At 45.3% G+C, this 16,338-nt stretch overlaps 1 protein-coding gene and 1 pseudogene across 2 annotated transcripts in view; both read right to left on the bottom strand.

Annotated features, from left to right (window-relative positions):
• The window catches only part of LOC308551093 (ATP synthase membrane subunit K, mitochondrial pseudogene), a 165,380-nt pseudogene extending 152,059 nt beyond the window's left edge, over positions 1–13,321 (bottom strand). The window contains exon 1 of the transcript in view: positions 13,268–13,321. The product of the transcript in view is annotated as an ATP synthase membrane subunit K, mitochondrial pseudogene (transcript). The remainder of the gene's footprint in view (positions 1–13,267) is intronic.
• Positions 13,322–14,943: 1,622 nt separating this feature from the next.
• MAGEB17 (MAGE family member B17) lies at positions 14,944–15,957 on the bottom strand (the record flags this gene model as incomplete). Its single annotated transcript, XM_081125429.1, has 1 exon — positions 14,944–15,957. The coding sequence occupies one exon, from the start codon at positions 15,955–15,957 to the stop codon at positions 14,944–14,946; it is 1,014 nt and encodes a 337-aa protein (XP_080981555.1).
• Positions 15,958–16,338: the final 381 nt, after the last annotated feature.

The following is a 16,338-nucleotide window of genomic DNA, read 5'->3' on the forward strand; positions in this document are numbered from 1 at the left end:
AAGAGGTGAGGAAATAAAAAAAGTCATCTACTCTGATCAAAGATTTAAACCTGTGCCATTGTGGATAATAATAGTGTTCTGAGTGAAATTATGCATATTCTCTATGAGCTGGCAGGCCCACTCCTCCGTATAGAATGGAGATACACCTTCACATAGATCCAAGATGGTATCTGAATAAACTTGTTCATTGGAGCCTTGTTTGGGAAAATAAAGAATTGGAGGCAACCTGCTGTCCATCAATGTGGAAATGGATAAATGAAATGCATACTACTCAGGAATTAAAAGCAACTGCATTGTGGAAAGATCTTAGAAGTACACTCTCAAGTAAAAAAAAACCAGATGAGATCTACAAGACAATACCATTGTACAAATTTAAACACATATATTTTATAGTTTGCAAAGACACATATATATGTCAACCTTTCATTCCTGGGATAGGTTACCCTTGGTCACAGTATATAATCCTTTTTTATATGTTACTGATTTAGTTTGCTAGTATTTTGTTGGAACTTTTGCATCTATATTCATTTGGGATATTGGTCTGTAGTTTTCTTTTTCTTTCATTCTGATGTCTTTGTCTGTTTTTTGCTATCACCTCGTAGAATAATTTGTGAAGTGTTCCTTCTACTAGTTTTTGGGAAGAGTTTGTGAAGGATTGGCATTAATTTTTTAAATGTTTGGTAGTATTTGCCAGTAAAAACATTTGAGCCTGAGCTTTTCTTTATAGGAAAATGATTACTGTTTCAATCTCTTTACTTGTTAAAAGTCTACTAAGATTTTCTATTGCTTCTGGAGTCAACTTTGGTTGTTTGTGTCTTTCTAGAATTTGTCTGTTTTAGCTAGGCTATCTAATATGTTGACATGTAATTATTCATAGAATTCCCTTATAATCCTTTTTACTTCTGTAAGGTTGGGAATTAAGTTCCTTCTTTCATTCCTGATTTTAGTTATTTGAGTGTTCTCTCTTTTTTCTTGGTCAGTATAGCTAACCATTTGTCAATTTGGTTGATCTTTTCAAAGAAGGCACATTTGGTTTTATTGTTTCATTTATTTTCTCTTTGTCAATGTCACTTTTATTATAGCTAATTTATAATTTTCATTTGCTCGTATAGTCAAGCTTATTCAGAGAAACAATAAAAAATTATAAGAGCAGGACTCATTGCACAAGATAGAAGTACATTTCCTTCAGATACTTTTTCTCTGCACAGGGGTTAATACTTAAAATACCTTTATTTAAAAAATTTGTTTTAGGTTTCATAGGCTTTGTAAGGTATTTAGTTGTTTTTTTTTAAAATTTATCTTTATTGTTGAGAGTATTACAGGTATCCCATTTCCCCCCCCCCACTGACCCCCTCCACTTCGATCCCACCCCCTCCCCAGGCCTTCACGCCGTCATTGTCTGCATCCATGGGTTATGCATATATGCATATAACTTCTTTGGTTAATCTCTTCCCACCTTTCACCCCCCTTCCCTCTTTCCTCTGAAATATGATCGTCTGTTGCATGCGTCAATGTCTCTTGATCTATTTAGTTTGTCAGATTCTTTTGTTCATTAGCTTCTTCTTAAAGAAGACCCTTCAACTTTTCCTGTAGTGCTGGTCTGTTGGTGATGAACTCCTTTAGCTTTTCCTTGTCTGAGAAGCTCTTTATCTGACCTTCAGTTCTAAATGATAGCTTTGCTGGGTAGAGCAGTCTTGGTTGTAGTTCCATGTTTTTCATCACTTTGAACATTTCTTGCCACTCCCTTCTGGCCTGCAAGGTTTCTGTTGAGAAATCAGCTGACAGTCATATGGGTGCTCCCTTGTAGGGAACTAATAGCTTTTCTCTTGCTGCTTTTAAGATTCTCTCTTTGTCTTTCACCTTTGGCATTTTAATGATGATGTGTCTTGCTGTGGGCCTCTTTGGGTTCCTCTTGTTTGGGACTCTCTATGCTTCCTGGACTTGTAAGTCTATTTCTTTCCCCAGGTAGGGGAAGTTTTCCGTAATTATTTTTTCAAATAGGTTTTCAATTTCTTGGTCTCTTTCTTCCCTTTCTGGCACCCCAATAATATGAATGTTGAGCCTCTTGAAGTTGTCCCAGAGGCTCCTTATGCTACCTTCATATTTCTGGATTCTTTTTTCTTTTTGCTCTTCTGGTTGGGTGCTTTTTGTTTCCTCATGTTCCAAATTGCTGATTTGATTCTCAGCGTCCTCTACTCTACTGTTGGTTCCCTGTAAATTATTCTTCATTTCAGTTCCTGAAGCCTTCATTTCAAATTGGTACTTTATTATGTTATCGATTTTCTCAGTTATTTCCCTAATAGTCTGCTTAAACATCCTTATAAACAAAATTCTGAACTCTGTATCTGTTAGGTTGCTTGGATCTATTTCATTTGGTTCCTTTTCTAGAGATTTCTTCTGTTCTTTCCTTTGTGACATGTTTCTTTGCGTCCCCATTTTGGCTGCTTCCAGGTGTTTGTTTCTATGCATTAGGTAGAGCTGCTATGTCTCCTGGAATGTGTAGAGTGGCTTTGTGTAGTAGGTGTCCTGTAGGGTGCAGTGGCTCAGCCTCCCCAGTCCCCTGAGCTGGGCCTTCTAGGTGCTCCCCTGTGGGCTGTGTGCACTGTCCTGTTGTCATTGAGCCTTGGTTGCTGTTGGTGTCCCTGGGAGGAACTGACCCCCAGGCCAGTTGGCTGTGAGGACCCGCTGCAGCTACAGCCAGAGAGCTGCTGTGCTGGAGACACCCCCATGGAGCAGGATTTACTTCAGTGGAGCTTTGATGTTCACCAAGTGCGCCCCTTGAGTGTGTCCCTTGTGGATGTGGTAGGGTTGTAATCCAGGGTGGTCGAGTCTGATCACCAGGTGCACTGTCTCTGGGGACTCCCGGGAGGGCACAGTCAGCCTGTGCCAGTGCCTTGCCCAGGGCCCCCCAGCATGAGCTACACAGCAAACCGTAGTTGGCTGCTCCTTGTGCTGGGCTTGGAGGAGCCCAGGAGAGGCCCAGCTATGAGCCAGTGCAGCTGCCGCTAGTGCCAGGCCTGGGGCCCCTTATCAAGCCGCATGGGGCAGCTGCTGCTTGTTTGAGAGATTTTAGGAGAGTCCTAAGCATGGGGCTCGAGAGGCCACTTGCACAGAAAAGCCCCTGGAAAGGGCCCGGATGAGCTGCAGGTGGGGAGGGCGGGGCCTCCGGGAATCACGGGGCGGGGCCAAGGGTGTGGGTCAGGTGCCCGCGATTCAAACATGGCGCCTGCCTGCGGGCTGTGCGGGGAGGACTCGCCACAGGAGCCATGGCCTCCGCCAGCCCTTCTGCCCGGGAGGAAGCCGCCCTCCGCCTGTCGCCCGGATCTCAGGCAGGTTAGTCCCTCCCCGAGTGTCCCGGGTCCTTTCCGGCTGCTGCCTGGCGCTGGGCTCAGAGGGAGCGTCCGAGTGAGTCCGCGCCGGGCCCTTGAGAGGAGCTGCTGGGGCTCCCGCGGCCTCCGCGACCCTCAGGGACAGTCCCCGCTGGTTTCACAGCCCGGAGTGTGGGGACGTCTCTTCCCGGCCTGGAGCCCTGGGCTGGGGGCTGCTGTGGGGCTGGGACCCCTGCTCCTCCGGGAAACCCCCGCCGCCGAGATTCCCTCCCGGGTTTCCCCGCGGCACTGGGTGTGGGCCCGGCCGCGTCTCTGATCCAGCCCCGCCCCGCCCGCGTCTCCCCCTCCTCCCGTCTCGGTGCTGCCTCAGCTCCCTGGTTGGTGGCTTCTGTGCAGCCGGATCTCAGGAGGCTCTGAGGGACGGTGGTTCTGTGTTTTAGTTGTGATTGTGATGCGGTTGCGAGAGGCGGCGGGGGCAGCTGTGACCTGCGCCGCCATCTTGTTTCTTAGCCCGGTTTTTAGGTTTTTAATTTATTTTTTTCTTTGTATAATAGGTGCCTACCATTCTTTAGAATCCATTAGTGTATATGTTCCATGGGGGCAAGGATTTTTTGTTTTGCTTTGAGTGATTTGTTTTCTAATGTTTTCCAATCATCTAGAATAGAAATCAAACTTTTTCTCTAAAAGACCTTAAGTATGATCTTCAATATGTTACAACTGGTTGTTGTTTATTTGTATGAAAGATATTGTTTTCTGTGTGTTGGTTTTATAAGCAGAAATGTACTAAAATTCCTTATCATTTGAAAGTTTTTTAGTTCATTCTGTTGGGTTTTCTTTTTTCTTTAATTGGAGTGACATTGGTTCTGCTGGGTTTCTAGGAGAAAAATATCACTTTATGAGTAATGATAACTTTGTTTCTTCCTTCCCAATTTTAATGATTTTTGATTTATTTCTCCAGCTTAATTACTTTGGCTAAAAATTCAAAAATATTAATGGTAATAAAAACTATCCTTGTCTTTGTCTTAATGGGAATGCTTCTAGCATTTTCTCATAAATCATAACACTGACTTGTTGGCTATATTTTATCATGATAAGAAAATAAATTAATCAATTCCTATTTTATGAAATATTTCATTTAAAATCATGAATAGATGTTGAATTTACCAAATGCCTTACTTGATTCTATAGAAAGTATTGTATGTCCTTTTCATTTGATTTGTTAAACTTCCAATTTCCAGCTTACTTGGTCTTCCAAATAAGTTTGTACAGTTCCATATTTATAAGGTAGAATCAGTCATAATCTAAGGAATTAGCTTCCACTCTCCACTGTTGCCATGTTATAATTATAGTTTTAGCTATCACCTTACACATGATGCCCATGGTCTATTTCACAGTTCACTTTCTCTTGGATAGAAAGTTCCCTGAGAAAGACTCATTTTAGTTTTATTTTCTTTATTTTTATTTATCACCCTCTAGAATTCTATTCTTTAACACCCACATTCCCAAGGCTACTGCCAGCTTCTCATCCACTGATTTCCACTGATTTCCACTGATTTCATGGTGGGAAGCTCTGATTCATTGAGTATTTGCTCTTCCTTTGGAAAGCAGGGTGTTTGTGGTGCCTTTGAATCATGTTTCCCATAATTCCTTTCCCTGTATGCTTCCAGGTTGGGGTTGGCCACAGGAGAAAGTTGCATGAGATTTAAAAGTTTAGAAGTTAAGCAGCAGTTCTGTCTAGCAGCTATATTTACAGCTCAGTTATTAGAGAGGCAGGCAGGTTGTCCCTGATCAACTGGCTTACCTTGTCAGCAGAGGGCAGTACCTGGACACAAAGCTCATTCAACTCCTAAGAAGTTCCCTCCTTAGAGCTCTCTGGAACAAGTGCCAGTGCAGTACCATGGCAAAGCCAGTTTCTCCTGAAGGTTACCCATGGCACTGAGGCTGTAATATGACATACATGCAGGTTCCAGTGTCTTTGCTTTCATCTATGCCCACCTTACCTCCAATTGCCAGGCTGGCTGAACTATAGTGACTTCTGGCTCAACTCTAGATGCAGAGAAAATAGCCTTGCACGAACTGCTCCATCATCTCCACAATAAACTCTATAATAAATCCCTCACTTTGTAGCATCATAGTGTTTCTACCTTTCTGCTAGAGCCTAATTCAGTTATTTTTCCTAGAAATTATTTCACCTCTTCTCATTAATGACTTCAATATTAAAATGTGACTGAATCATCTTGATGAAAATCTCTTTATTTTTCAAGTGCCAGTGAATTATTATTATTTTTTTTTCTGAGGGAAAAGCTCTTCTGAATTTAAGCCTCTGAAATTGTTGGCAATGTTTACTGATTCAGCAACTCTAATAACAGGATTTTAGTTAAATTACTACATGGCTGTCCTGGGAGACCCTTGGTCAAATCCCCTCTTGTGGGAGTTTAAATTGTCCTGAATTGCCCTGATTTGTCTTAACACTCAATATAGAATTAGTGATTTTTCCACTTTTGTGGGAAGAAAATAGGACTGAAAATTGGGACATTTTCCCTTACACGTAACTAAGTCACACTGTGTGCATGCCCCCAAAGACAGTTTATATGTACTGCAATGAATAAAACACGTAGTACTTAAATATTTCTGTGAAAGGTTTCCCTCAGCCCAGAGGTGGTGCCAGTTTGCTCTAATGATATCATTTTTACATTAGAGAGGGGCTTAACAATTAGACTTTCTTCTCATGAAGCAATAGACTTACTTTTGGTTGATACTGTACCCCATATTTTCTGCCACCTACATTCTCTGAGGAATTCATGGTTAAAACCCTCTGGGTTCAATTCCCAGCATGTCTCAAATTCAGCACTATGAACACTTGGGGCCAGATAATTCTTTGTTCTGGGGAACTGTTTAGTAGCATCTCAGGCCTTTACCCACTAGATTCAAGTAGCACCCGCCACCCCAAGTTTTAACAATCAAAACATTGCCAAATGTATCTCAGGGGACAAAATCAGCCTTGGTTGAGAACCACTGAGCATTGTGATTTAGATGTACTTGGACATGGGTTGTGGGGAGAAGAAATCTCATGAGTGGAGGGTTTAAGTCATGGTGGGAACAATCTGAATACTCATTAATATTATTTGGAAAAGAGAATAAAGAAGCAGTAGGGATTCCATAGGGGCCCCTATGCCAAGGCAATGGTGCTAATCTTCATTACTGCTAAGTGAGACGGGCAAAGATGAAGCGGGATGCCATCTTTTCTTTTTTAATTTATCTTTATTGTTGAAAGTATTACAGGTGTCCCATTTTTCCCCCCAATAGACCTCCTCCACTTCCCTCCCATCCCCTCCCCAGGCCTTCACCCTTGTCATTGTCTGCATCCATGGGTTATGCATATATGCATATAACTTCTTTGGTTAATCTCTTCCCACCTTTCACCCCCCTTCCCTCTTTCCTCTGAAATATGATCGTCTGTTGCATGCGTCAATGTCTCTGGATCTATTTAGTTCGTCAGACTCTTTTGTTCATTAGCTTCTTCTTAAAGAAGACCCTTCAACATTTCCTGTAGTGCTGGTCTGTTGGTGATGAACTCCTTTAGCTTTTCCTTGTCTGAGAAGCTCTTTATCTGACCTTCAGTTCTAAATGATAGCTTTGCTGGGTAGAGCAGTCTTGGTTGTAGTTCCATGTTTTTCATCACTTTGAACATTTCTTGCCACTCCCTTCTGGCCTGCAAGGTTTCTGTTGAGAAATCAGCTGACAGTCATATGGGTGCTCCCTTGTAGGGAACTAATAGCTTTTCTCTTGCTGCTTTTAAGATTCTCTCTTTGTCTTTCACCTTTGGCATTTTAATGATGATGTGTCTTGCTGTGGGCCTCTTTGGGTTCCTCTTGTTTGGGACCCTCTGTGCTTCCTGGACTTGTAAGTCTATTTCTTTCCCCAGGTAGGGGAAGTTTTCCGTAATTATTTTTTCAAATAGGTTTTCAATTTCTTGGTCTCTTTCTTCCCTTTCTGGCACCCCAATAATATGAATGTTGAGCCTCTTGAAGTTGTCCCAGAGGCTCCTTATGCTACCTTCATATTTCTGGATTCTTTTTTCTTTTTGCTCTTCTGGTTGGGTGCTTTTTGTTTCCTCATGTTCCAAATTGCTGATTTGATTCTCAGCGTCCTCTACTCTACTGTTGGTTCCCTGTAAATTATTCTTCATTTCAGTTTGTGTAGCCTTCATTTCAAATTGGTACTTTATTATGTTATCGATTTTCTCAGTTATTTCCCTAATAGTCTGCTTAAACATCCTTGTAAACAAAATTCTGAACTCTGTATCTGTTAGCTTGCTAGGATCTATTTCATTTAGTTCCTCTTCTAGAGATTTCTTCTGTTCTTTCCTTTGTGACATGTTTCTTTGCGTCCCCATTTTGGCTGCTTCCAGGTGTTTGTTTCCATGTATTAGGTAGAGCTGCTATGTCTCCTGGAATTTGTAGAGTGGCTTTGTGTAGTAGGTGTCCTGTAGGGTGCAGTGGCTCAGCCTCCCCAGTCCCCTGAGCTGGGCCTTCCAGGTGCTCCCCTGTGTGGGCTGTGTGCACTGTCCTGTTGTCATTGAGCCTTGGTTGCTGTTGGTGTCCCTGGGAGGAACTGACCCCGAGGCCAATTGGCTGTGAGGACCCGCTGCAGCTACAGCCAGAGAGCTGCTGTGCTGGAGACACCCCCATGGAGCAGGATTTACTTCAGTGGAGCTTTGGTGTTCACCAAGTGCATCCCTTGAGTGTGTCCCTTGTGGATGTGGAAGGGTTGTAATCCAGGGTGGTCGAGTCTGATCACCAGGTGCACTGTCTCTGGGGACTCCCGGGAGGTGCACAGTCAGCCTGTGCCAGTGCCTTGCCCAGGGCCCCCCAGCGTGAGCTACTCAGCAAACCGTAGTTGGCTGCTGCTTGTGCTGGGCTTGGAGGTGCCCAGGAGAGGCCCAGCTATGAGCCAGTGCAGCTGCTGCTAGTGCCAGGCCTGGGGCCGCTTATCAAGCCGCATGGGGCAGCTGCTGCTTGTTTGAGAGATTTTAGGAGAGTCCTAAGCATGGGGCTCTAGAGGCCACTTGCACAGAAAAGCCCCTGGAAATGGCCCGGATGAGCTGCAGGTGGGGAGGGCGGGGCCTCCGGGAATCACGGGGCGGGGCCAAGGGTGTGGGTCAGGTGCTGGCGATTCAAACATGGCGCCTGCCTGCGGGCTGTGCGGGGAGGACTCGCCACAGGAGCCATGGCCTCCGCCAGCCCTTGTGCCCGGGAGGAAGCCGCCCTCCGCCTGTCGCCCGGATCTCAGGCAGGTTAGTCCCTCCCCGAGTGTCCCGGGTCCTCTCAGGCCGCTGCCCGGCGCTGGGCTCAGAGGGAGCGTCCGAGTGAGTCCGCGCCGGGCCCTTGAGAGGAGCTGCTGGGGCTCCCTCGGCCTCCGCGACCCTCAGGGACAGTCCCCGCTGGTTTCACAGCCCGGAGTGTGGGGACGTCTCTTCCCGGCCCTGGAGCTCTGGGCTGGGGCCTGCTGTGGGGCTGGGACCCCTGCTCCTCCGGGAAACCGCCGCCGCCGAGATTCCCTCCCGGGTTTCCCTGCGGCCCCGGGTGTGGGCCCGCGGCCGCGTCTCTGATTCAGCCCCGACCCGCCCGCGTCTCCCCCTCCTCCCGGTCTCGGTGCTGCTTCAGCTCCCTGGTTGCGGGGCTTCTGTTCAGCTGGATCTCAGGAGGCTCTGAGGGATGGTGGTTCTGGGTTTTAGTTGTGATTTTGATGTGGTTGCGGGAGGCGGCGGGGGCAGCTGTGACCTGCGCCGCCATCTTCGGGATGCCATGTTTCCTTAAGTACTAGAATATATATGATTCTCTCTGTTTGTCTCAGCTTCTCCAGGGGAATAAATAAGTTGAGACTGAGGGCTACTAATTATGTTGATTGACTACATGATTAGTGTTACAATAGAAAAGTAGCTAGTTTTAAAGTAATTATGCAAAAACAATATTGCCTTTGGACTTTGGTTTTCAGGAACAGGATAAGCAAAGATTCGGGATTGACCTTCCTGTTGAAAACAACTTAACATCGGAAAGGTCATCAACCTCATTAGTAAACAGGGAAATGCAAACTAAAACCCTAAGGAGACATCATTACGCATTGAATGGACTGGACAAAAATTAAAAAGTGGAAAAGTATCAAGTGGTGAAAGATATAAACCAACATACCCTCTTCCACTGTGGTCAAGATTCGTACCACCACTTGAGAAAGAGTTAGGCATCACCTAGTAAAGTTGAACATGTGCATGATCTATCACCCAGTAATTTTACTATTAGATATGAAACTTAGAAAACCTCACAGGTAAAGTAGGAGATACGTACAAAAATTTTCATAACTGCATTAAACAGCTCAAATATTAACCAAAGGAAAGTAGATAAACCCATTGTGGTTTTTTTATACATTGGAATTCTCATTGCTACACAACAATGAGAATGAACAAACTAGAACCACATGGGTGGGTATCAGAAACATAATAGAGAGTGGAGAAAGCAAGTCACAGATGATTACCTTCAGTGTAGTTCCATTTATATAAAGTTCAAAAGCAGGCAAAACTGGACAAAGGATTATATTGTTTAGGAATACATTCTAAGTTGGAAAAAAGAACAGGAAGAAAACAAGTAACACAAAATTCAGAATAGGGGTTACCTCTGAGGTTGTGTCTTAGCTTGAACTGCTGTAACAAATTACCATAGCCTTGGTGGCTTAAACAACAAACATTTATTTCTCATAGTTCTCGAAGCTGGGAGGTCCAAGAACAAGGTGCCTGCGGATTCCTTTGGTGAGGCCTCCCTTCCTGGCTTGTTGATGGCTGTCTTCTCATTATGTTCTCAAAAAATGAAAGAGAGAGAGGGAGCCAGCTGCCTTTCTCTTTTTATAGGGACACTAATCCAATCACGAGGATTCACCCTTATGATCTAATTATGCCCCCCCCCCAAAGGCCAAACATCCAAATACTATGACATTAAGTCTTCAACATATGAATTTGGGGGTGGGGGGCACAATCATTCAGTCCATAGCAGGTAGGAGGAGGTATACCATTGAGGAAGGATCACTGGGGGTTACTGAGGAATTGGTAGTGTTCTGTTTCTTAATTGACTTGTGGGTCCATAGGTGTTCACATAATTATTTTTCAAGCTCTACATACATATTTGATATGCTTTTTTTGTATGCAGTATACATTTCAGAGTGAAAAAGAAGGAGTGGTGATATAAAAATCCATCTGGATAAGCTCAATGCATTGATGTCCTGAAATTTCTGACTCTGTTTATTGTAAAAGAAACAAAATTAACCTTAACCCAGAAAAGAAAGACCAGCTTGACTTTGTCAAATTCCTAACTGTTTTTCCCTGCTAATGTCTTGTGATTAAGGGTTTTCATTCCTTGGAGAATCTAAATGCCAAAAGATACCAAGATACTTTATTCCTAACCTGCTGGCCCACACAAGAGAGGAACTATGTCTTGGTCATCTATTGCCCGAGCACAAAGCCAACCTGCCTGGCTTCTGCCTTAGAGGTCCTTCTCTCTCCTCCTTCATACCCAGCTCATAGAGCTGCCCAACCTTCAAAAGCCATGTTCACAGCTTTGCCCTTCTACAAGTTCTTTTCAAATCTCTCTTTGAAGCAAACTCTTCCTTCCCTGTTCTCCTCCCAATTTTATTTCTCAGTTTCCATTTGCCCATTCTTGATTATTTGGGTATGCTGCTCAAAGCCATTTCTCTTTTCCACTCTTTTGTGTGCTTATTGGATTGATTTAAAGAGTGATATGATGAGTATCTCATTGGAAATGAAAAGAAATTTCATAGTGTGTCTGCTTTACCAGGCTCCAAAAAGCTGACTTAAGGGAACTTTATCATATAGACATAAAAATATTCACATCAGCCTGGGAGTAACTTCTTCCTTCCTCATCTTTGCTCTTAGCAACTTCTTAAGATACTGTACATGAAACACCTACAGAAAGCAGATGGTGGTGCTCTCTGAGGCCCCTGAAGAGAGCTATGTAACCTGACATTATGCTTGCTCTAGGGAATATGCCTGAAAGAAGGAGAGGATGAGGGCTGGACTCTTCTTCCCCTGCTGCATTGACCTGAGCACCCTTAAAACCCTGGTTCTCACCTTGAGCCTGGCAGATTTTTTTTACAGTTGTGGGGCTTGCTCTTTTCATTGTGAAACATGATTACTGTGGTTATGGACAGCAGGCAGGAGAGTGGCAGAAGGGCACATGATGTGGGAGGACAAGAGGGTGTAAGCCCATTCACCAGGGCAATGCTCTAGGACCATGCAGGGTCAGCCTGTCCCCTGAACACCCTGTGGATGAAGTTATAGTGGGCCTTAGGCTGCAGCCTGTTAGCTCTGCTTGGAGCTGCCTAGAGTAACAACAGGGGCTGGTAGTGGGGATCCTCTCTTCCCGGGTGGGGGCCTCTCGGTTTAGTCAGCACCATCAACTGTTGGCAGGGCCTGAGCCCTCCCCTCTGCTGTGCTGAAGTTGACAACTAAAATCTCGCCTTCACCTTCCTGGGATCCCCTAAGAGAAAGAGAAGAGGCACCTCACTCCACCACTCCTGCCTGAGGCCACCCAGGGCTGACAGCTCAGAGGGTATTCTCTCTGTGCTGGGCCCGTTGGGACTCCCCTACTGACCTGAGTCCACTGGCCTCTGAACAAGGCCCTTACTTCTGTGCCTCCCTAGAGGGGGAGTTTGAGGTGCAGCACACTTGGCTACTCCTGCCTGGGGCCCCTGGGACTGACAACAGGGGTTGGGCTTTGGACAGCCCCCCTTTTGGAGACATGTCCCCTGGTTAGCACTCAGCTTCTTCACCTGGAATCCAATTAAGACCCAGGTCTCCTCTCTTGGCAGGATAGGGACCACTCTCTTAGACCAAGGCCCTCCCCTTTGTGAGACCTTCTGGGCACAAGTCAGGCCACAGCCCTGCCAGGGCTAAGACAGGGTGTGGCATTGGGCAGTCTCCTTGGTGATAGGTAGAGTGATCTCTTCAGTCCACATTCAGGGTTTCTACTTAGACACCTCACCAGACCTGGAACTCCACCCTCGACTTTCTGAATTCTTGCCTCTCAGACCAAGTTCCCACCTCTGGATTCCACAAAGAGGAAGTCAAGGTGGCTGTCCAAGGCTGTAAGGGCCTCTGAGGGCTATAGGGGCTTCCAAGGGCTGACAGCGAGGGAAGGACTGTTTGAGACCCCACTGATAAGGATCAGAGTCTGGGACTCCTCCCTCTACAGAGAACCCTGAAGAACAAGGGGATGATCAGCCCTGTCTGGGATCCTATAGGTCTGAGGACAGCTGTGGCTTAGTCTCAGTGAGATCATCTGTATTCTAGGGTGTTGATTTCACCAGTCCTCCTACATAGGGGTCCACATTTTGGCTCCTGCCTACATTAAAGTCTTCCTGGAAAATGTTATATTCGTGCAAACTTGAGAAGTTTCCCTATTTCAAACTGCAGATAGGATTGGTGTCACAGGAATGAGGCCCAGGACAGGTGGTGGGCTGCCAGAGAAAAAGTTAGCTGATCTCTTCCTTCTCTTCGCCAACCAGACTTAGCCTCTTATGTAACTTCAGTTCTCATAGATTGACTTTCTACAAGGCAGGGGTGGAGACCCATGATTTTGTGAGCTCCTATCTTCAGGCGATCTGACATTGCATATGTAGGTGATAGTATTGTCACTGAGTATTTTTCTCTTTATACAACCCATTTATTTTGATATTTTTATTGCTCTGGCTGTGTATTCCAAACAAGTAGTTAGTATACAGAGCCCTGTTTTTATTGCCTGAGAAACATCCCAAGTAGTGAAAGTACATATGAATTATAACATACAGTATCTGCATTAAGCTGGGAGGAGTAGGGTAGTGTGGGCTCTAAAAGAATACAGACCACGGGGTTTAGTACTGGCTCTGCCACTTACCAGCCATGTGAACTCAGGCACATCATCAGAGTCCATAAGCCTCAGGTTCTTCATGGGTGAAGCAAGTTTGCTAGGTCCTGTCTTCTAGGACTGGTGGATGTATGGAATGCATGTTGTGAACCCAGCACAATGCCTGGCAGTTAGAGATTTTTTAAAATGGCAGTTATTACCATAATTATTTTGACCTCAGGTGATACCACATACCACGCTGGAATTTTTTTTCCCTAATCTAGAACAGGTCAGACAATATGCAATGTTCTAAGACCAAAACACAGCAAATCAGTTAAAATGCTGCTTAGTAAATAAAACTAAGTAATATTTCCCCATTATAATCAGTCATTTGATGTGGGCATGTGGTAGACTCCCCCAGTTAGATGCACTGTGAAGCTATTAAAGGTATGCAAAGGACCAACAAACTTCCTCCCTCACAGCTGCCCTCGTGTTTATCCCATCCCCATTTTCATTCATTCCACCACCATGAAATCAGATCTCACTTAGAGTTTGCTGTATCACACAGAAGAATGCTATATTTGGGTTCCCTTTTAATGGAATGGTCTGGGTACCCCCCACCCCCAGGCCCAGAAAAAGTGGGCCAACCCGGTGACTGCTGGATATCACCCTTATTCTCAGAAACTCTGGACACAAACTGCACAAAACACATAGTTAGTGCACTGTGTTCACCTGCATGGGAACAGAGCACAGGGTTCCTACCCATCCTGCCCCAGGTGGGTGGAGATTTCAGTCGGCTTCACCACATCCCTGAGGAACTGTGAAGAGCAGTTTTCCATTCCAGGCATAGCCTCTCCACTCTGAGGCCCACTGTCTGAGAGATCTGAGAGCCTGGCCCTGCTTACCATTTTCACAACCTCATCTGACCTCTGGCGCAGCCAAACTTAAAATTCTCCCCTCGGAGGACCTGCAGTTTCCTATTTCCCAGCCTGCCTTGTATGGGGCCTTTACACTGGATTGCTCGTCTGGCACCTCCTCCCTCATTGTTCCTTCTGTTTATTGTCCTTCAGGGTTTAGTGTGCTCTTTATATGACAGCTTCCCCTGGGCTCTAGAATGTTATTGGCAGGGGCTGGGTCTTCTTTATCTACACATCCCCAGAGCTAGCATGGCGCCTTCCAGAAAGGCAGAACTCAATTCATGTTTGGGGAACAAAAGAGACAGTGCACAAGAGCTCTAATTTATGATGATTTAATTTCTCCCACATTCTTGAATAAGGTAAGCAAATCTAGGTATATATCTTTTAATTTCATCAAAAGAAAGAGTAAAAGGAATGAGGAAAAGGAAGAATTAACCACCTTTTACTTTTATTTTTCATTCTCTCGTTATCCCAACTACTTCACTGTGGGGTTCTTTCACATTTTAAAGAAAACTCCTACCCAGTGCTCTGTGTTCTGGTGCTGGGCCACAATAAAAGATGCAAGGGTTTTCAATTTGTTTTTACAAAATACAAAACTATTACTCTCAAGCTTAACAAATAGCAATAAATAGGTGAGCCATATTATTCATAACCTTAGATTCATAGCTTTTTTAAAAGGAACACATTGGAAAAATAAGGGAAAAAGAGGCAAACCTGTAAGTTAATTATGAAAACAGAACACAAAGAAGAGATAAAGTGTGCTCTCTCTAGCCCCATCTTGCCCCCGGGACTTAGAGGGTTGACAGGACTTCACGGGCGCTGGGAGGAGCTGCTGGTCTTGGCCGGAGCGCGGGCCCTGGCCACTGCTCTGGCTCGGGCGCGCTCTTCCTCATCTCTCAGAGCCTCCTCATACTGGGTTGGGAAGGCGCTGGGGGCTGTATTATTGACTTTGGCCCAAAACTCCAAGACTTTCATTTTGCTGGTTTCACTGTAGGCTTTTGGGCCCCATAGGAATTCGTAGCATCCAGGATCACTGTCAGGCACCTGGCGGTACTCCAGGAACTTTTGCTGCACCAGATCTACGGTGATGAGCTTCCTGGGATCCCCGAAGATGAAGTGCCTCCTCTCAGCATAGACCCCCATCATATTCAGGAATTCCCACATCTCTTCTTCGGTGACACGGTTGCCGTTCAAGAAGATCACACCCAGGAGAGGCATCAGGAGTCCGTTCTTGGGAAGGCCCATGCCACCGTCGCTCAGACTCTCTTCAATGGGAAGATCCAGTTTTCTGACAAGGATATAACAGTGACGAGTGGGGTCAACTTCCTTCAGGTCAAGGCCAAAAGCCAGCTCCATGCGCTCACTGGCTCTCTGGAGGATTTCAGGAAAGTGCATCTTGTACCTTTTGTTGATAACCTTTAGTATTTCTTCCTTTGTAATGGGCTCTTTCATTTTATACTTGTGCAACAGAACCTGCACTAACATGCTTACTTTATTGGCCAGAGGATCTTCTCTATAGCTCTCTGAAGAGGGGGGGGCCCTGGAAGAACTTGACCTTTCCTTCCTTTGGCTCTTGGCACTTTCACCAGAACTCATGCAGGAAATGGTTGCAGCAGAAGTGGAGGCCAGGGCTCTCTGAGACTTCTGGGAAGTGCCTGCAGCAGAGGAGCTGGGGGGTGTACCCTTTGACATAAGCGAGGGGGGTGAGGGAGACTCTTCTTCCTCTCCTGCAGTGGCCTGAGCATCCCTGTGACCCTGGTCTTTACTTTGGGCTTGGTGGCGCTTCTCACGGGCACGAAGCTTACTCTTCTTACCACGAGGCATGACTGTTGTTAGGGGCAGAAGGCAGAAGTGTGACAGGGAGGCACGTGACACAATCACCTGGAGGAGGATAAGAGGATGTGAGTCCCTTGCACAGGTAGATGCCATGGTGGGTTTAAGAATGTCCCTCTGGAGCAGCCTGTGGAAAGGCCTAGTAAGGAAGGAACTGAAAACTCTCTAGCTCGAACATAGTGAGGCAGGCTGGAAGAGACATGTAATTATATTAAGGAATTTTGATTTTACTCTAAGGATACTTGAGAGCCAGAAGAAATTTTGAGAAGGAGACTTTATAAAGATTGGAGAATTAGGGAAATGAATCAGGTGACGGTCATTGTAATCCAGCAATGGATAATTGTTGACGAGGAAAGAGGAATGGCAGTGGCA

Source organism: Miniopterus schreibersii (genome assembly GCF_964146895.1).
Source record: "Miniopterus schreibersii genome assembly, chromosome: X".
In the NCBI taxonomy this organism is placed as follows: Eukaryota; Metazoa; Chordata; class Mammalia; order Chiroptera; family Miniopteridae; genus Miniopterus; species Miniopterus schreibersii.